The sequence below is a fragment of the Acomys minous genome, assembly GCF_964271855.1.
Source record: "Acomys minous genome assembly, chromosome: 13".
In the NCBI taxonomy this organism is placed as follows: domain Eukaryota; kingdom Metazoa; phylum Chordata; class Mammalia; order Rodentia; family Muridae; genus Acomys; species Acomys minous.
In genome coordinates, this window is record NC_140495.1 from 29,850,668 (window position 1) to 29,872,219 (window position 21,552).

General features: G+C 39.5%; 1 protein-coding gene across 4 annotated transcripts in view; it reads right to left on the reverse strand.

The window, feature by feature from the left end:
- The window catches only part of PLOD2 (procollagen-lysine,2-oxoglutarate 5-dioxygenase 2), a 68,512-nt gene that overhangs the window by 12,422 nt on the left and 34,538 nt on the right, over nucleotides 1-21,552 (reverse strand). For all 4 annotated transcript variants that reach the window (XM_084753551.1, XM_084753552.1, XM_084753553.1 and 1 more), the window contains exons 3-11: nucleotides 19,399-19,535; nucleotides 15,142-15,305; nucleotides 13,069-13,181; nucleotides 11,888-11,951; nucleotides 11,623-11,720; nucleotides 8,066-8,167; nucleotides 5,484-5,609; nucleotides 3,955-4,076; nucleotides 2,063-2,167 (exon numbers count right to left, since the gene is read on the reverse strand). In XM_084753551.1, coding sequence (XP_084609677.1) covers nucleotides 2,063-2,167; nucleotides 3,955-4,076; nucleotides 5,484-5,609; nucleotides 8,066-8,167; nucleotides 11,623-11,720; nucleotides 11,888-11,951; nucleotides 13,069-13,181; nucleotides 15,142-15,305; nucleotides 19,399-19,535 — 1,031 coding nt within the window. The remainder of the gene's footprint in view (nucleotides 1-2,062; nucleotides 2,168-3,954; nucleotides 4,077-5,483; nucleotides 5,610-8,065; nucleotides 8,168-11,622; nucleotides 11,721-11,887; nucleotides 11,952-13,068; nucleotides 13,182-15,141; nucleotides 15,306-19,398; nucleotides 19,536-21,552) is intronic.

Consider the following 21,552-nt stretch of genomic DNA (forward strand, 5'->3'; position numbering starts at 1 on the left):
CACTGCTTGTCTACTGTGTGCCTCAGTGCTTTTTAAGGATGGGAAGTGTGAGGACATAATCTGGGCGTGATGACTTCTCTTATAACAAAGAAAAATTTGTAGCTAGCCAATAAGTGGCAGAAACAAGGGGAACAGAGAGCTGAGAGCTGCTCCAAAGCTGCATCTCCTATTTCTGAACCTCCAACCTGCACTCAAGTCCTCGGTATCTCATACATGTTATATGCCTGTTTCTAATGGAAACGTCAGACTCAAACACAGAAATTACAGGAACGTAAACTTTTGTAACTGAGGAATCCATGGAAGTAGGAACTGTTTGTTTTACAAGTCAATAAGGAGGTAAGGACTAAAAAAAAAAAAAAAAAAGGCAACTGAGTTCCTTTTGAATTACATTTTATTTTTCAGACCATTTACACCTTTGATTAATATTAGTGGATTGTATGTTTAATATATGGTATGAACTAACTGTCTGGTATGACAGCAGTAACTAATCATTAAGGAACTACCCAAAGTGTCCTAAAATCAACTCATCTGTGTTGGGTAGTTTTAACTCTCAACCTAGCAAAACTTAGCATCACCAAGGAAGAATTCTAATGACAAAATTTCTAGGTCAGGTTGGCCAATGGGCATGCCATGGGGTGGAATGTGTTAATTGTTAACTGATATAGGAGGACCCTGCCTGTTGTGGGCAGCACCATTCCCTAGGCAGGGGATCCTGGGTAGTCACAGCAGAGGAAATCTAGCTGAGAGCAGCAAGCAAGGATCCATACTCTCTCTGCACTTGACTGTTGATGTAATTTAAATTCCAACCTTGACTTCCCCACAACAATGGACTATGGCCTGTACCTCTAGTCAAAGAAGTCTTCTTCCTTGAGTTATTTTGAGTTGGAGGGGGGTTTTCAGGTTATTTTTTACAACCGCAGAAATGAAACTAGAACGTTACTTAAATATTACTGAAAGTCTGTATGTGTTATAACACACTGCATCCAAGTCAAAGTGTGGAGAAATTAACAAAGCAAACTTTAAAACTTACTGTATTCTGTAGATTTATTTTTATGAACGAGAGAACTTTATTACCTCCCATATCTGCTTATTTAAGCCAACCGATCAAAACCTTAATATTTTGAGAAACTATAAAATTTAAACTGTTGACTTAGGGCAGCTCCCTATGGATGAACACAATAGATCTGCACGTACAGATTACATCTAATGAGTCGGGTTTGAAGCAAAGACTAAAACTTCCAAACTGACTATCTAACGGCCTTTGTTTATACCACAGGATGGGTTAACGCTGTATAACAAGCTTCTGGTGTATTTCCCTAACATTGTGAAATCATGCTAATGTCTCATCTCCCACGCCTTCTCTTTGCTGTGGGAAACAACTGTTAAAGCACACAAACGGTACGAACGTGAGCTACGAGGAGCAGTGGCCAGCAACAGATTCAGTCCTAGCTGTAGCCTAACAAGCTGGATGAAGACCTTTGTGTCCATTATGTCTTTATTCCATTTCCATTCGAGTCGGTGAGAACAGGGGTTCAGTGGCATTCCGTACAGCCGTGGCTGGCTGTGGAACCGTCAGAATATCTGAAATGTCTTATCTTAGAAATAGAACTCTATGAAACAACTGATGCATTCTACGAAACTCCATATTTAAATATTTGCACGGGGAGCTCCCCTTTTCTAAGAAGGGCAGGGGAAAGGGGAGGAGAGGGTGGGAGAGTGGGGCTGTGTAGAGAGCAAGAAGGGGATAGCGATTGGAATGTAAAATAAATAAATAAATAAATGTAATAAAAATAAAATAAATAGCAATGAATGATAAAAATAAGAAAATTTGCTAGTATCAAATACATTAATAATATGTTACACTTAGCTTTAAATAAAACACAACCAAGTATCATTGAAGACCCACTTTTAGTGCACTTCTGTCTCTAAGACTATTTAATACTGGCAGTGACAGATATGGTTGACTGTGACTTACCTCAAGTTATTACACAGTTAGGTAGTGTGCCCACACAGATGTGGGAGGTTATCATATTACTAATGAACTCACATTAAATCTTAGTACCTGTTTTGTTCAATCAGAATTTTTAAAGTTCTCGGGTTTGTCAAAACAACATCTGCATCCACACTAAAGTAGTAATCACACTTGTCATCCTGACGGCAGAAATCCCTGATGTTAAGAAGGAGAATAAAATAAGCATTAGACAAAATTTCCTGCTTGGAAGTATTAGCATAAAGCAAACATAAGTAGGGATGCTCTGATGTATTTTTCAACCCAAACTGCCTTGACACTGAAAAATCCCTGATTCATCAACATAGGTACACATCCATGGGTACATAGGTATAGCCATAGGTAGACATCACTATAACTTTAGGCCATGTGAGCTATATATTTTAAGTCACTAAATATTTCAAGGCATAAAAGCACTGAGGAGGCGTGGGGAAGGCTCAGTGCATAATAGTGCTTGCTATGCAATCATAAAGTCCTATTGTCCTGAATCCACGTAAAAAAAAGCTGGGCGTGGTTCAACACGCAGGTCGCAGGCTGGTAACCTCAGCACTGCAGGGACACAGCAGAAGGATGGCTGGGAGTGGCTGGCCTCTAGCCAAGCTCCCGGGAAGTAAGAGATGCTGTCTCAAAGGAATAAGGTGGATATTGACAGACAATATCCTCATGTCTTGCTCTGGGTCTGCACGTGTGATAGGTGCACACATTTATATACACACATACGAAACATCTGGGAATTTGTGAAACTTGTAAATGCTTTAAGGGAGAAATAATTTATTTATATTTTAAATTACTTTTTACATGCAAACACATAGACACACAAGACGAAATACTGTATCTACAATAATTCAGATTTTTAAAGGGGATTGGATGGGGTTTTCCCCCCCTCTTTTTGGTTAGTATATGTGTGTGGAAGATGATGATGGAGATGAATTAATCCCATCCTTACACACGCTAAGACCACTGCACTACAAACCTAAACACTAAAAAAATCATTTGAAAGAAATTGTGGAGATGAAGTTAAAAGCTCCCTGAGTATTGATATTTTATACTTGGTTGCATAGCATGATTTTTAAGACAGTTACGTCCGGCCTCATCACTGGAGATGCTGACTGGAGTCTATTTCCAGTAGAGCATGCAGCGTTTTCAGCAGGGATGCCGATGACTGAACCACTGCTGATCCCACGATGACTTGTGAACTCTCCACAGGTTATGGCTTCTGCCTGCCTGCTTCACCTTCCCACACAGACAGCTGGCCTCACTGGCCATCTTCTGCTCTTAAGTACATTTTTTTTTCATAGTAGCTGCCAAGCAAGACAGCTGATTGGAAGGACTTATAGCAGTCAGAGGGAGGAAGCCTTGAATGAGGAGTCAGGGAGCTGTCCAGTGATTGAGGTCCAGACATTCCTGACTAGTCTAAAAGCCCTCCCCATGCAGAACCGCTAGCTGTGAGCTGAGCAGCAGTACGAGATGCTCTCAGAATGCTGTCTGGATTATCAACTTGGCATTCACAGAAGACATGCCTGTTCTCTGAGCGGAGTTTGACACGGACTCTGTTGGAAGTATTAAAGACCCCAAGCGGCCATCTCTGAGTATATGGTATTAGCGACGCCACATAGGAACACACATACTCCTTACAGGAGCTTTACTGTATGGCCTTTTTTGATGGTAAATTTAAATGTAAGGCATTTGCTATTGTGGCCATAATATTCATTGTTATTTTCTTTCAATCTTAAGCTGAAGTTTAATTCATAAAGAGGTTAAATATTTTGACCGGGTTTAAAGAAAAATAAGAAACGTCTACAGCTACTCCTGCGTAACTACACCCATGCAGAAAAGACTCCTGCATGTCTGTGGCACACATGGAAACAGGAACCTTGCAACTTTAATAGAATAATTTGGGGGATTTTTTTCTCAATGACAAGCCAGTATAAAATATTTGAACATACATTCCCATGTTTCTGGCTTCCGCTTGACTTAGTTTTTCTTCTGGTCCTACAATTTTTATAGTACTGATCTCATGTTTAGCTTTGTCAACAAATGCTTTGACGTCCTTTTCGTGATAAACTTCCTGAAACATATTTTAAGTAGAAAAAATATTAGAGAGAACACAAACAATCCAAATCATTCATAAAAACAATGCTTCAAATTGAAAGTGCGGACTATATGATTGCCAGTCACTCAGTTATAGAAACTGTACTTAGTTATCACTTGAAAAATGATACAAAGAACATAAAATTGATTTATATCAATATCTAAAAAGAGAAGCTGCTTCAAAATTATTTCACTATCTGCTAATTGTTTAAGTCCTACAATAGCCCTTAGATCATGGTCATTAAAAATAAGATTCAAATAGAAGGGGGTAAAAATCTTCTTGCCTAAGAATATTAGACATTTGCCATTTAAAAAAAAACAGGAAAAGGCTCTATTAAACATAATAGATATTAATCTGTTAGGAACATAAACAGTTTCATTGTGCAAAATAAAATGTAACAGACTGCACGGAAGCCACAGACTGTAGTTAATGACCACACACAAAATTGTTATTAGCTAAAAAAAAAATAGTAAAGAATGCAACAAATTCAATACTGATAGACAGGCAGCTGGTGGTGTAAAACCACTGCATTATTTGCCATATTGACGTTCAGGGGATTCTCTCTCTAGCTCCTGACTGTGAGGAGCTTTTTATGCAGCACATCTCACTGTGCCTTCTCAAAAGTCCTGTCACAGCACGGTAAGGTCAGTTCTCACAAAAGGCTGCATGACACAGCCTTAACCCAAATGATAAAGCTGCTGTTAGGAATTTAAGGCCACTTAAAATCAGGTAAAATGGAAACCAAAAAAATCCAGTACCATAAAAGTAAAAGAGGTTGTGTTAAATATCTACTTCGGACAGCAAATGTCTATTTACTCTTTGAACTTACTGAAAATGGGTTTCTGGAATTTTAAAATAGTACCCAGAAAAATAAATGATTATGAGACATCCAAAAATATAACAATTTTAAAAACCTATTACCACAAAAGCAGAAAATAACATGCTTCATAGCTATCAACGGAGTAAGAACTAACATTCAAGCAAAGAAAACACAAATTAGCAGGAAGGACTATGTTTAGATTATGTTTGGGAGGCTCTGGATGTCTCGCAGGAAAAAAACAGTATCTAATTCCTCTGGTGAAGAGCATGCCACCTCGACATGGACAGAAGGTTATCACTAGAAAAATCATCAATGGCCATCAAAGCCCCAAAGTCACCCAATGCAAAGAAACACTGGCTCTCCCACACATCCTTTGTTGACAAGCAAAGGCTAATCTTCAGCCATTTTAATCTACAGAAATGGTCAATTTCATCTGGCTCAGCCTAGTATTCGATTCAATCTTTACATAGGATGGAGGTAAAACCCTCCACTTGGTTTTTAAGTACAAGAGGAGTCACCTCAAAAGAATTCTCACCTGCACCGCTCATGACTGAAATACTTACTTTATTATGAATAAAGAGTTGAAGCGCATCTTTGGGATAATCCAGTGTTAACAATAAGTCCAGGAAGCGAGGTAGAAAAGGGGTTGGTTGTTCAATGAAAACACCTACTGTTACCTTTGGATAGACCTGTTTTTTTTTTATAGCAAATACAAAAGCAAATTGGGATCAGTATGACTTTAACTCCTATTCAGATCAAAGCAATACCACAGTGGGGAGGAAAACAAACAACAGCAGCAACAGCTACAACAACAACACAACACTAGATTTTCAGTTCAACATTATTTCTAAACTTGCATCAACCACTGATAGTCCTCCAACACAGAAAGTCAGTATCTATGAAGCCAATCAAAGTGATTTTACCGAATCACATCTTTTCCCTGTAACTTGCATTTATAACTTAAAGTAAGTTCTTATCCTATTCATTGGATGATCAGCCTACTTCAGTGATCCATTTCCTTCAGGGCTGCTCTCAAAGACATGTCTTCATAGCTGAGTGCTGTTTTGAAAAATTCTATAAAAAACACTAGAGTTCAAGGCCAGGAGTCCTTACTGGCAGAGAGCCTACCTACAGCTGGGGATGAAGACAGAGAGAAAGTGGGTGGAAGGAGAAGGATAATCTCATTAATAGGCTTTTTTTTTGTTGTTCTTACTTTCCTTTGTCATATTATTTCATATTTTATCTTAATGCAAATATTTTTACACATTTTCTTAAATCCACTGTAAGCATGCCTAGGTGCAGCTTCTTTCTTTTATTCTTTATATGAAAATATCTAGATTATACATTGACCATGGCAGTCTTTGTGTGGGGTGGAGTTTTACAAAAGAATATGGAAGCCCCTGGCTTGAAAAAGTTACAGTTAAGGAGGGGTCACGATGACATACAAATGAACTACTATATATGGGACTGGAATCAGAAGTCTTCATGGAGCCCAGACATGTTGAACAAGCTCACCACCGTTTCCTAAGATCCAGAGATACAGATGTATTTTAACCACACATACGCTTTGTGTTGAACTGGCTATTTCTCCCCATCTCTTCACACACAAATCCCTCCATTACCTGAACATCTGTTTGCCAAAAAGTAAGTGAGGCTGGGCATTATGTTTTATCAGTTCACTCGCCCAAACAGTGAATACCAGATGTCTAAATAAATGCAAAACACTGGAAACAGCACTCCTACCCACCAGGAGTTTTCAGTTTAGTGGAGGAAAAGTGTCAAGAGTAGATCACATTCTTCTCTTATGTAGATCATTCAGTGCCCTAATGAATGGCACTCACCTTCCCTCATTTATACACACACAAATGAAACTTGGAGGGGAAATTTAGAGCCATTACGTATTTCTGTTTTAATCTTTTTTAAAGAATACTGGTAACAGTAGCTAAACATTTATTAAACACTACATGTATGTAAAATGTAGCATGTATATGGCCAGTAAGATGACTCAGGTCATAAAGTTGTTTGCCACCAAGACTGTCCATATGGCCCACAGGACTCGCAGTAAAAGCAGAGAACAAACGCTTCCAAGCTGACTCTGACCACCACAGTGCGGTAGAATGTGCACATTAGCGTGCACACAAACACATGCACAAGCACAACATAAAGAAATGAAAATGTAACAGAAATTTAATTGTGCCCAATAGGACACTGCTATGGCCCATATCTAAACATACGCTGTATCTGGGATTCAACTCGTATAAATATTTAATTTCTATGTCCCCATTGCATGATCACTACATTTTGAAACTACAGACTTTTATTATATTTAGGAGTAAGTTGTTTTCCCTTTCTAGCACATTTTTAGTAAGTTAAGTCAAACAGAGTTAAGAATGAATTTATTTATAAGCAAAAAACCCCATTGTTTATATGTTAAATAAAAAACTCAATACTAATATTTTATCTTTGAACGATAAAGTTTATATTAGAAGGAAAAATCCAAACAGAAGGAATTGATTCTCCTTTCAGAGGACAACTGCAAAAATGATCAAGACAAACGTTTAAACATCTCTGTGGGGCAGACTCATTCAGAAGAGCTCTGGCTCACTTTCCAGATAGGAAACATTTAGTTTGTTGCTTAAAAGTCTGGCCAAAAAAAAAAAAAAAAAAAAAAAAAAAAAAAAAAAAGCACACACACTTTGCTTTCAAGTGACATAGAGCTCTATTCAGAAGTTACTAAATACAGACAATTTACTTTTTATCCTCCCTTCACACAGCAATGAGAAATCAAACATTCATTTTGGGAGTTCCAGTGTGCTGTGCCTGGGGATCTTGCCATTCCACAAGTGCTGTGGTCACACATGTCCCCAGTGACTTTATTTTTACCTGCACTGCTTTACCTTCCATGGCACGCTGTAGGTGCTCGATTTCCTCATGGCCAATAAATTTAACTTTCAGCTGTCAGTGATTTCAAAACAATTCAAAAGGACAAGTCTATAGGTCTTCTCAGTCTCTATACTTTTACATTATAAATCCATTATCTAATTTACAATGGATACTATAAAACAATTTGCTCCTTTTCGGAGTCACTGCATTTTATGACAATGTAGATTTTTAATACAAATTCATACAAATAAATTCCACTTACATCTACGGTAGACAAGTCAATTGTGTCAAAGTCACAAAGAGCACAGCCATTTTCCTGTGTCCATGAATTGGGAACATAGTTTCCGAAATAATTCAGGAGGATCTAGGAAATGCAGGAAAAACAAACGAACAGAAGTAGTCCATACCCACAAAGGCGTTCTCACTACATACTCACAGATGCTCACTCACTATATAGCTTCACAGAAGTCTGTCTGCACCGGTACATTCCGCTAATCACAGCAACACACACTAGTCAACCCTTCCTTCACACAATGAATCACTAAGTGCCACAAACTATGTCTAGAAGTGTCCAAGTTGTTATAAAAGATACAGGTTGTACTATTTGATATAATTTGATGTAAGGAGCGGTACTAGAAACGACCAGTGTAACAGTAGTCAAAACAAGCAATCTACGAAAGGAGCAAATAAGACAATTTTAGACAAACCACCATGAATCATGTGCAATGAGATATATGTATTAAATGCCCATCAGAGACACCTGCAGTACGTGGGGCAGGGATAATGGGATCTCTTACCAACACATCACACAAAACAAATACTGAGGAAACTTGATCACGAATGGCATTAAGTTATTTCTGGAGTGTTGGAGGTTGGTCCGATAAGTTTTGGGCTAGTTACTGTTTGCCGTCCATGTACCCGACCGTTGCTATGTAACCAGGCCTAAAGAACTTATTCCTGTTTGAGCCATCACACCTGGGCAGGACAAATGAGATAGGCGTGGCTAAGGTTCCCAGGCTATGGGACACAGAGAGAGTCTTGGGAAGAAGGAGAAAAGCAGGAAGAAGGGGCTGGAGCCATGGGTTAGGCAGGAAGAAGCACATGGCCGGCTTGGATGGAGATTTGGCCCAGATGTAGAGTATTTGGGATTATGGATGGGAGGCAGCTCGATAGAAATTATTAGAAGCAGATGGCCTGGGATTGGGGCAAGTTACGGGATACCTATCCCAATATGGGATGTAGTTTAGGAGATTAATATCTGCCCTGCCCCAGCTTAACCAAGGCTACTTTAAAATGTAACAGGTGTCTGTGTCTTAATCGATTGCTAGAGGGTTAGAAAATACTGCCATAATAATAATTACAGGCCTGATAATAAACATTATTTGGCTCTACTGCTAAATTAACCACAACATATTGGCACCCGGGTGCCAATATGATGAATTAATGTTTATACTTCCTACATTAATTAATACAGTAAATTATTAAGGCAGAAGTTTTCTTTAACCAGCTAGTTCCCCAATGACAGACACAGAGAGACTGATGGAGTAGAAGCTACCGTGGGAGTCATCAGATTGGCAAATTAATGGTTTTTATATGGGTTTTAAAGCTACCAGGATTAGAGTAGCTCAGAATCTCCCCAGCATAATGCTTGCAGCTTAAAAAACAAAACAAAACAAAACAAAACACAGTCTCTATGTGTCTTTCATTGGAGAACTACTGCCTTACTAATTTACTGCATTAATTAATGTAAGAAGAATAAACATTAATTCAACACTGGAGACATTTCAGTAGGCCAGGCTTTGGGGTGCTGCTCAGAGCATTGATGTGGCAGGGGATTAAAATATCCAATCCACAAACCAAGAAGAAGCTAAAGTGCAGACTGTTTACCCATATGACAGGGTGCCTCCTCCCTGACTTATGGCCGCTCTCTTCTAAGTATCTGTTGGGACCCATTTCATTTCCAAAAACTGTAATTTTATGTCTTGAAGGGTAACCAGTAAGGGAAGTAAGATGGCTCACGAAGAAGCATGCATATGAATATTCCCTTTGAGCCCTAAAACTATCTTGAAACTCTCCGAAATTGGAACATTGCAGAAGACACGCTCTAGATATATAAGCAACAAAGTCACTACGTGCTTTGCAATCTTAGTACCACACAGTGTCTATCGTAGCCTAACATTACCACTGTGAGAATGCACCTTGAATCCACATTACATTTATATAACCATTTTTTAACGTGTCAAAAGTAAGATAGTTTTAAAAAGTCAAATGTATTTACAGATATAAGTTAAAACACATAGCGAAGTGCCCATGAGATTTTTTCCTAGGCATTTCTCTCGAGCCCTTCCACGGTTCAATCCGAGGATCTCCACTGCATGGAAACTTTCAATCAGAAGCTGCTGACACCAGTAAAGTCTGCATTAGGACACAAAAGCCTTTGTGCTGCCACGATGCTGTAGATGTCTATAAACCTAAGACAAGGACAAGCACTACAAGGGCATTTGCATTGGACGATGAGCTCACTCAGAAGTCAGGAACCACATGGTCATGACATTCATCATTACATTTCAAGAGCCAGTGTGGCTAGGCATGGGAGAGCACACCTTTAATCCAGCACTCCCGAGGCACTTTGAGTTCACAGCCAGCCTGGTCTACAAGGTGCATTCCAGAGTAGCCAAGGACTACACAGAAACACCCTCTGATAGGGGACAATGGTGGCATTTAAAATGCATAACAAAAACAGACACAGAAAGCACTTCTGACTCTCAAATAACAAAAGTGAGCATTAAAATAAGACGTGTTTTGTAAAAACAGGCACCTTAGTACATGTTACTTTTAAAGGACATGAAAACCAGAAAGCATGAAATACATAATTAGACACATTAAAAATCTCCACAATGTATAAGGAATGACAACTTTCCCACTTAGAAATAACAGAAAACTTTAATATTTATGCCATGAATTAGTCGACTAGATTCCCTGTATGACTATGTGAAATAGTCAGTAGTTCCAATGGGCAAAACACAAACGGCTATAACTTTCAGCTTTCAGAATTAAAATTGGATTTTTGTAACTTTCCACCTTCTGCCCTTTGTTCCCTGGATGAGTATAATATTGAGAAACAATCCTATTGATGGGAAGTGGCCTTGTTATTTGTCATCCCGTGGCAGAGACTATCCATCCTCCCTCCCAATTCCCACACATCAGGGCGTCTGTTTTCCTCATAACAACTGTAGGCGTTTCTTTTGGCCACTGTGGAAGTCGTGGAAAGTTGCTTGCAAGGTGAGGCTGCCTTGGGCTCATGAGGACTGTGTACTAGTACTTCCCTGAGGCCTCTTCAAAGTACTTCCTAACATGATGTCATCTGTGTTTGCAGAGGACCTAACCCAGCCCCATCTAGCTATTATTCAACAAGTGGTAAGCACTATGAATTTGAGGCCTTAATTAAAGTGATTTTATTATAAATCAAAAAAGTTGAAGAAATTACTTCTTTTCATGTGCAAAGCAGGTGACTCTAAGGTCTCTGAACGATCAGGGGAGTAAGGTTTGCTCTCCTTATTTGTCCCCTGACCTTTACTGTTCCTAAAACGGTAAACACTCAAGTGAAGTATCTACTTATATATTAAAAGATCATACTCTTGCTAAGGAAAATCCTGGTTATTTTAAACCAGATCCTACCACTGCATAAAAGACAGTGTAAATAAATTGTTCACACTAAATTTTTGACTTAAGTTTTTTTAAAAGATGATGACCTTCCTATGTTGGTCCAAAGTCCACCTCTGAGAAACAGACAATGAACTAAAGGGCAGGGGTACTCACTTTGGTGGGCCCATTCCCATTAATTGCCACTGGCAGTGTTTCATAAAATGTATTCTTCACTCTGCTTTTACCATTTTCGAATTTTAAAACAACTTCATCTGCGTTAAAAAAAAAGTTTTTGTTAACTTCAGATATATATTGGTCTATGGATTTCTAACACAAACTATAACATTTTTCAATGCACAGAAAGTATCCTCTCCAAATCCATAAACAAACAAACAAACAAGCAATCACATCTATAAGAAAGTAGCATGGGCATCTGTACCTGTAGCTCCATTCAAGGCCTGGAAAATTTTGCATTTGTGATCCAATGTGATGTTAAAAGCTTCCTAAAAATAGGGAAATGGGCAAAAATGAAAATTCCAACAGAAATACGCAACAGCACAGTCATATTGATATATGTGTCTTTGGGGAAATTTATAGCTTAAAATACTTGTTCAATATATTAATGGGAATCTGCAGATGTCTAAGACAGACACCACTATCCTGTAGCTGCACACTTGTACTGTAGGTGCAAGCACTGTGGAACACTCCCCCAGACCTTGCTTCCCTGGTGACAGGATGCAGAATGTGCAATTCAAGAAACACTACAATTATATTTATACTTCACACAAGATGCACAAAACATTATTTTGTGTTATTTAACTACATTTTTTCAAATGATACTTACTTTTTCTCTGAATTAAAGCTTAAATGAATTTTACAAGCCTCTATAAAGACCATGGCAGACTCAGTTGTAACTGTACCTGGATCTTCAGTATTTGTATTTGAAGAAGCATAAATTTTGTCTATGTGTTATTGATAGAACACTGTGTCTTAAAGATAGACATCTGCTCCATCTTAACATCATTGTCTAGTATTGTCATTGGTCTACAGGCTCAAAACCTTTCCTGTCTTAGCCTCATTCTGATATTTAGAAGCCAGGCAGTGAGGACACAGCAGGGGAGCAAGCACACTAGTAGAGACTGGCCCTGAATTTTCTAGTTTGACGTGTTTTCCCACATAATATGGTGGCAAATAACAGGTCTTTTACTCTGTGTAGCCTTGGCTGTCCTGGACTAATTTTGTAGACCGGGCTGGCCTCAAACTCACAGAGATCCACCTGCCTCTGCCTCCCCAAGTGCTGGGATTACAGGGGTCTGCCACCACACCTGGCTCAAATAACAAGTCTTAAACCAACTTTTTTCCTCTCTGATGAACCCAAGTTGGGCAGTTTGGACTTGGCCATTGAGAGATGGAGAGTTCTCATATCCAGCCTAGGGAGGGAGACCAAGGTCACCACCAAATGCTTATTCCATTGACTTGTAGTGTTTCAACTGTGATGTTAACAAAAATAATTTACAACTCAGCTTCCTAAAACCCTCTGCTTCTGACCACTTCGTCGAGGAAAATATAAAAATCAAAGCAACCGAACCAACGAAAGAGAAATTGCAAGCCGTTCCTCACCCTCTTGACTGGGTCGATGTAAACTTTAGTGTAGAAGAGTTGATCGTCATCATTGTCCTGCAGATTCCACAGCTGGACCAAACGGTTGATGTACGGCGCATAGCCAATAAAGCCTGCAATACACAGACACACAGCAGAGCTCAGGAGCCCAAGACCAAAATGCATGTCCACGTTAGTTCTGCTCAACAGCTGACAGCACTGAAAAGTCACACACGGTCTGACATATCTCTGTGTAGGCTACAATGGAGCAATTACACACCAACGACAGCACAAAGCAAGATACTGATGGTAGAACTAACTTTCGAAGGTTGCCAAGGAAGGCTGAGGAAGGGCCGGAGTAAGATAACCCTCGACCTTGTGAATTGCTGTTCTTGGACCCACTGAAAAGGGAACCGCTGCTTCTGAACGAAAGAAATGTCTCCTGCTGTGCCAAGATTCCAGAGTAGGCAAGGAATGTGGGTTGTCACCAACTACAAAAATCAGGAAGAAATTTTCTATCTAGGGAATTTGGGGAATTTCTTCCATTACTTGAACCACTGTTACTGCGCCTGCTAGACTGTTTGTTTTTCTGGCTAGGTCTTATATGTCATTGTCTGGAAAAAGGAAGTCTAAAATTGCAGTGTTTCCCCTTGGCCTTCAAGCCTGCGCAATGAATCTGCCAATGGCCTGTGTCTATAAAGGCAACAGGAGCATCTTCTTCGTTTCCCTCCAAGTTTCAGACATGCAGCCAGCTGCTCTGCCTCACCACAGATAATCTCACCACACACAGACTATACTTAAAAAAAAAAAAAAAGTATGTGTGCCATGTGTGTGCATGTGCTCACAGAGGCCGGAAGGTGGTCTCAGACCCCCTTGAACTGCAGTTACAGATCTGTGAGCTATCTGATGTGATGTGGGTGCTGTGAACCCTCGGAGAGGCACTGAGCATTCATCTCTCCGGCATGGCAGTGTGTTTTTAATTCTTATGAATAGTCTTCTATATTACTGTCTTATTTTAAAAAAAAAAAAAAAAAACCAACTCTTTCTTTACTCTTCTTCTAAGGCCAAATATCCCTAAATAAGTGAAATAAAATTACATTCATATGCATCCAGAATCTATCTTTTTTCTATTAGTGTGCTTAAGACTAAATGATACATTTTTACTAAGTCATGATGAATGTTCTTTAAAATATCTCTCACAGACTGCCTCTGAAACCACTCTGACTGCACACACCTACCCTCCCTGCCCTCTCTCTAACAATCCTGAGTGTAGATAAAAGCTTTTTTCCCTGCTCTGTCTCCAAGTACTTCCCTGTAAAGGATGACTGAGAACAGAGCTTACTTGCTAATATCTGTCATTTGCACGGCACCATGAGTCCCTCTTCTATTTCCCCCAGTGGCTTTTTACTGTCGAGATGTATGTGTACCACAGGATATCATGTACATGCCATTTCCAAGAAAAAAGAATTAATTGACTACAAAATACATCCTAATCCAAAGCTATACATCTCACACGGAACGCATGACCTCCATCCGATGTGGTTATGCCTTCTGTCTACGTGTTTACACTAATCTCAGTTCAAGGGTAACATGCTCATAGTCATAACACGTCAAAGGTCAAATTTTCTTTTATCTTTACAGGAATGTGGGTGACCACTGTGATTTAATTTGTGGTGATTCATACAGAGAATGCAACATTTCTGTCCACTCAGACATTACTTAAAATTTTGGCTACAAAAGTCAAAATAAGTAATTTAGCGCAATATATTTATAAAAAAAAACAGACCACATTAACAAGTGAATATTTTTACCTGGGTGACTGCAGACTACACATGAACTTGTTCAAAGTAAACTGACTAAACTTAATATCCTAGACCCAAAACCTCCCAATGAACCATAAGGAGAAGACTTGAATTCTCACTTGTAATATGGCAGTTCGAACATCCATCCTGCCTAGATACACAGATAGAACATGACAGGACACAGGGGAGGTTTTATCAGCTCTAATGTGTGTGCGAGCTTTAAGAATATTTCCTAGCAAGATCATGGTTGCGAGGCTGCGAAACCTCCTCTCTGCAGCAGCACCGTTCATACCTCCGGAGTTCAGGTAGCGTTTCCCAATGTGCACTACGGGGTACTTGTCTGCCAGCCTCTTGTCTGGCCACAGCAGCCCGTCGGCTGCAAAGACGATTTTGTGATTTAACTTTTGGAACTTCTTTAGAACTTCCTCAGGCCCACCGGCAAATACAACATCAAAACTGTTTAGAGAAGAAACAAGCAAGCCTTAAAATGCATGTTTCAGAGTTTAAGCACAAAAACTAAGAAAGGAAATCACAGAGAGAGAGAGAGAGAGAGAGAGAGAGAGAGAGAGAGAGAGAAACACATCAGAGAACTTCCTCCCAACTTGCATCATATGAACTACATTTGATTCTGAAATACAAATATGATATATTTTTATTACAAGAGATAATAACTTATCTCCAAAATAAAAAGCATAAGTTAGTGTGCAAATGTTACAATTAATATAAATTAATGACATAGGCATAAACATAAACACTTATAAAAGTTTCCATCATAACATTTAAATATTTCAGTGACATGTGTGATAATTCATTATTATCTCTGATAATCTGGTTTTCACTAATATGTCTCACACTGCTTTCAGTATACTTAACACTTGATATATTCTATAATATGGAATCTATTTTTTGTTTGTTTTTCAAGACAGGGTTTCTCTGTGTAGCCCTGGCTGTCCTGGACTCGCTTTGTAGACCAGGCTGGCCTTGAACTCACAGAGATCCACCTGCCTTTGCCTCCCCGAGTGTTAGGATTACAGGCGTACGCCACTGTGCCTGACTGTTATTTGGACTCTTAATCAGACAAGTTCATCTTTTTAATGCTCAGTAAATGTGAAGCAATGTAAAAATTAACAATATAATTTAAGGTCTACAGTTTTATTAACCCCCCCCCCCAAGACTTCATTTTCCAGAGCTAACTCACAGGATCACAACATAACAGAAAATTAATTTGAAAACATCTATCAGGAATGGAACCTCTCTGCAGAAATCCCTAACACATTACAACCTCAAATCTGCCTGGATTGGTTTTCACGTTCAGTGTACCTGAAAGCCAATGCCTGCAGGACGCTAAGCTAATGCTTACACGAGGTGCCAAGTGCCAAGGGCAAGCTCATGCTCTGGAGTTCTGCAGAGGGCTTCCTGGTAGCTAACACTGCGGAAGTGCTGTGGGGACGAGGCTGCTCCACCTGGGCTCGCTAGCTGGCTCAACTGAGGGACTGGATATGCATATGTAAGATTTAGCAACTTATAGTCAGTCCATTGTATGAAACTTTTTAGCAAAACTATCGTCAGTTTATATTCTCCATTCGGCTCTTGGCAGAGATGATACCTGCCCCTCTTACATATTCTGACGCCGTTTTCGAAGGTCTATTTGTCTATTTATTATGTTTATAAGTTTTTCGTCTTTGAAACTCTAGTAAAGGACGAAGCTAAAACTGCATTTCAGACTATTACTAAAGTCAATAATTTATATTTTAAAAGGTATGATGTCTAATTTGATAATTTAGCATTTTATAAGCATTACTTTAAAATGCAATTCTTTTAAGGTAGGTAAGAAAGAAATTGTTTGCACACAATTCAAGTAAGAATATTACTTTGACTAAAATGTTAACTTTTTTTTTTTTGAGAAAGGGTCTCGTGTAGCCCAGGCAGGCCAGAAACATGCTATGATGTCCAGGCTGGCCCTGAACTTCCTGTCTTCACTTCCCAAGGGCCGGCATTACAGAGAGGCGCTACCACACACAACTAAAAAGGTAAGGCTGGTGGAAATTTTCCTATTTCGTTCTAGCAGGTGTCATTTCTGTTTGAGTTTCTCAAGGAGGAAAATATCTTTGTGTCTATTTAAAACTTCCCAGAGGGAAGAAAGGTTTTCTACTTAAAATTATTTGAACCACAAAAATGTAAAAATACATATATTTTTTAAAAAACCAAACACACAGAGGTCATAAAAATAATTCTCATGGGAATTCAGTCTATTTAAATCAAAGAATAAAATAAAACTTTCCACATTTAAGCATGGTAAATAGTCCCAAGTCCTGCAAAACCCATAAGTTTGAACCCAGACCTGTCACAGTTCTATCCCCAACAGGTCATTGAGACTTTTATGAGTGTTTGTCCTTCTGTGTTATTTTTGTGGTACCTTCAACTACAATTACCCAGACTGCACGAAAATTCGTCATTCATCCTGGGCTCACCCATTTTCATGACAGCTGCCATCCAAGTCATTTTGCAGTGTCTTACACCTACTATTCAGTGTCTCTCCCAGAAGGCAATGGCCTGTGTTGACTTACATACCCTACAGGCTACACGGGCACCTCCTGGGTGATCTGCCACCCCTGCCACTCACATACTCCTGGCTCAGGAATCTGTGACTCTCCTGAAGGTACCACACCCCAGCGTCAACCGTAGTTTCTAGCTGTGGCCTAAAATAAGAGTCACCAAATATTGACACTGGCCTACAGACAAGAGCTTGGACTCTGACGGCCACATAGTCTCTGACAAACAACTTAATTCTGCCAGGCTAGTACAAAAAGCAGTCACAAACAAGACATAATCAAATGTAGGTCTCTGAGTTACAGAACAATGGTCACACAAGAGCCATTTATGGATACCTGCCCTGTGGGATAAAATCTAAGTGACTCATACTAATAACCTCCATTAACTATCCTGTTAAGAAGCTTAATGCGACTCTTTTTCCTGTGGGATCGAGTGTATCTTCATAATGGATGGATTTAGTGTGGATTTTCCAACGGGTCCCGGCCATTTGCTTTCAAGGCCCATTTCCAGTGTCAACTCCTCTAAACACCAACATGGCAGGAAAGTATCATTTCCTTCCACTACCTCTCACTAGCCTTTCTTTCTCCCTCCCCACCCAAGTATCCATTCTATTTTATGCATGTAATCAAAAAGCCTTTCTTATTCCAGAAGGCAGCTTCTCCTTCATAAGCCAAGCTCTTGTCTTTAGCATCTGTAGGCCCTTAGCTGAGGATTTTGAAGATAATTCAGAAATGTCTGTTGAACAAATGAACCAACCAACGAACGAATGAATTATACAATATCTAAACAAGAGGGAAAAGCTATTGGGTAGTTAAGGAAAAAAAGCCACAGAAGTATCCCCTAGCCTTTTTATTCTTCCCTATCTAATACTTTCCTAATCATTACATGCATAGAATTAAACAAAATTATAATCATCTAACCCATAAAGTATAGGCTCAAATAAAGTCTAACAAAACTGAAGCAGATCCTGCCACACCTGAAAACTATGTATCTTAAGCCTTCCCTCAGTCACATTTTGGTATTTCCAGAGATAAACCCACAATGCAACACTGTGGAACCTTCAGTGTCTGCAACATACACTGACATACACAAACAGACATACATAGACAGGTGCGTGCATGCACGTGCGTGGACACATACACACACACACACACACACACACACACACACCAGCCGTAGCTATCACAGATGAAACGCTCTCCCTCACTAATGACAAGATCCTTTGTGTCTGCACACTTAGGCTGTTACTACTGCCAGACAGGAGGCATCACCAAAGAAAACTACATGTTTATTCTTAAAACTTTGCTCTCAAGAAGCTCTAGCTGGTCCACTGGCACATTGCTGATCCTGGCAATACCTAGAGATACCCGACATTCCTCAAACACTCTCTTTCCTGCCAGGCTGAGTCTTAAATACAACCCAAAGGAATCAGACTGGCTTGCCTCGAGCTATGGGTGTCATATAATGCCCCTCTTCTGTCTGTCAAAACAACTGGGCCATTCACGTTGCCGATTCTCAGACACTAAATTTTATGAGTAGAGGAGATAAGAGACTGCAAAGGGAAGCACAGAGAAAAGCAGGTTCCCCAAACTCACAGCCCAGATCACTGCGAGCCTCTAGGTGGTCGCTTGTTCACAGGTTATCAGCCTCACTCAAAATCCAAATTTGCTTGTGTTGGGTTCAAGCTCACTGACGTTTTCTCACTAGTTCTTATTATAACTCATGACCTTTAATATACTAGGAGACCGGCTCAGATTGTGAATTTTCATGCATCATAAATTAAGAAAAATTCCTGTTAATTTAGTATAAAACAATCTTGCTTTTAAGTTGAGACTCAGAAGCAGAGGCTCCTCTCTGGAGAGACTTCTTCAGTTATAACTGAGAAAAATACTCTTACAATACTATTCTTTGTCAGGAAAATAATTCTATATTTAAACTTCAGTTATAAATTTCAGTCTTTAAAAGTAATATAATACATATTGAGTATTTCTCTTACCATTCAGTAAACAAGATGACCAGGTCCTCCTGACTGGCGTAGTGTTCCATGGCTTCCTTCATTAACCTCACCTTCTGGCCCCCTCCAATACTACCCATCCCATCGCCACCTCTCCACTCTTGCCCTTGGCCAAGAACCTGTCAATGAAATCAAGAATTCATCCTGTGGAAAACGCCAGTGGCGATAATAGCATAAAAGTGTCAGCAGACACTCGTTACTGCGCTACATAGTGATCCACTGTTTATAATTAGAGCACAGTGCTAGAATAAAAGGGAAATTCAAGCCTGGGCGGGTCATATTTCTTCGACGCTATCCGCCTCTAAGACACCATTCCAAACATCTCAAAAGTCCATTCGAACCTACAGAAGTAGACTCAGAGAATATTCTTCATATTTTCTTATTCTTGTTTTTTTTTTTTTCATACTTAAATGAAAATGAAGAGACCTTGTAGTTTATCTGTTCAATATGGCAGGAAATCTACAAGGAAGTTCTTGTGCTTGGAAGGCCCCTAGACAAGCCTCGCAAGCAAGGACACACAGAAAGTATCAAGTAAAAGAGACCTTTATTTCTCTGGCAAATCATAAGCTTGTATCAGCCCCAAGAGTTTAGTAAGAATTATCCAATGCAAGAGACGCTGAAGAGCAGCTAGTCTGGGCTTCACACACTGACTGTTCAGCATCTGCCCCAGCCTCAACCACTCCACACTGAACTGTAAGTGGTAACTGACACCCCTGGCTTTGAGGGAGAGAAGTGTAACCAACATTTGCCCCAGCTACAGACACACAACTAGATCTGGAAGATGAAAGCGGAATGAAGGTCAAATGAAGCACAATGAAACAAATGCAATGGACACACCCTCACATGTTTTAATCCTTACAGGGATGTCTAGGGCAGAAGACATCCACACGAACTGATGTTAGTCTGGAACTGGATTCACCCTGTGGAAAATCTACTGGGTTATCAGTGTTCCAGCTGAGATTCTTCCACAATCCCCTGGAGTCTCCAATACTGAGCCCACTGAGCCCAAGCACATCTGAGGCCTATCCCAGTTGAGTACAGGGAGGAGGCAGGCTTTGCTGCACATGAGCCACATGGACAAATGATGAAGGCAAATCACTCCTGGCTCCACTCTGGCTCGCTGATCTTAAGTGCACCTGAGAATTCCCCCTCCTAACTCTTTTCAAGTAACAAGGATCTCACTGGTATAAAGTATATACTTTAGAAACCTCTGGACTATGTAACAGGAGAGAAAAGGGGACCAAAATCTCCACTCTATTGACAGTGAACTCTAAGGTAGGAGAGGTTATAGCTATGTACTCTAGGACAAGTTTTCCTCAGAAGTAAATGAATTTTGCTCATTCGTGTGTTTGTGTCACTTTAGTCACATAATTCACCAATAGCATACCACATGCAAATTTCCTAATAAAATACTTGCACATAAGAAGCTTTCTCTTCTTTCTTCAAATTGATCCCTAAAGATTGGCCCACTGTGTTTCAACCATATCTTACCCTAATTTCTTTGTACTCATATACTGTTTCCCATCAATGCATGTTAGCAATGTTTCTTGTTTACCTCAAAGCATTTCTCACTTACCCTCTTTAAATATGTAGTTGTTATCACTAGATCTCTTTCTAGCTCTAGTTCATCATCATTAATACTCTTCATGAAACCCACATCTTGTCATCGAGGGGATAAGTAAGGACAGCACTGTCCGCTACATTACATGCTAAAACAGCAATGTTTTCCTTCTTTCTTATTTTTTTTTTTGTTCTTTTCTCTTTTGTTTTTAATCTCTCACATACTTTTTCATTCTCCTTTTTCTAGAAAGATGTGGCTTGCACACTCTTCATTTCAAAAAACAAACAGTTAGCAGCAATCAGCAAACAGATCTAACAGAAGCCAGTTTAAGGCTCTATCAAGGACTCCAGTCCCCCGATCATGTCCACGAACCGTGTACTGTAGAGAAAGTATCTACAACACTTGGCCATGTTCCAAAAAAATGAACCTAAACCAATCAGACAAAACTGGAAAAACAACTATCAATAAAGCAACCCAATGCCCCCTTCTAACCATGTTTCCAACAGTCTTTAAAGAAACACCATGGCAGGTAACCCATATATTCGGTAAAAACATTTACTGCCAAACTTTGATTA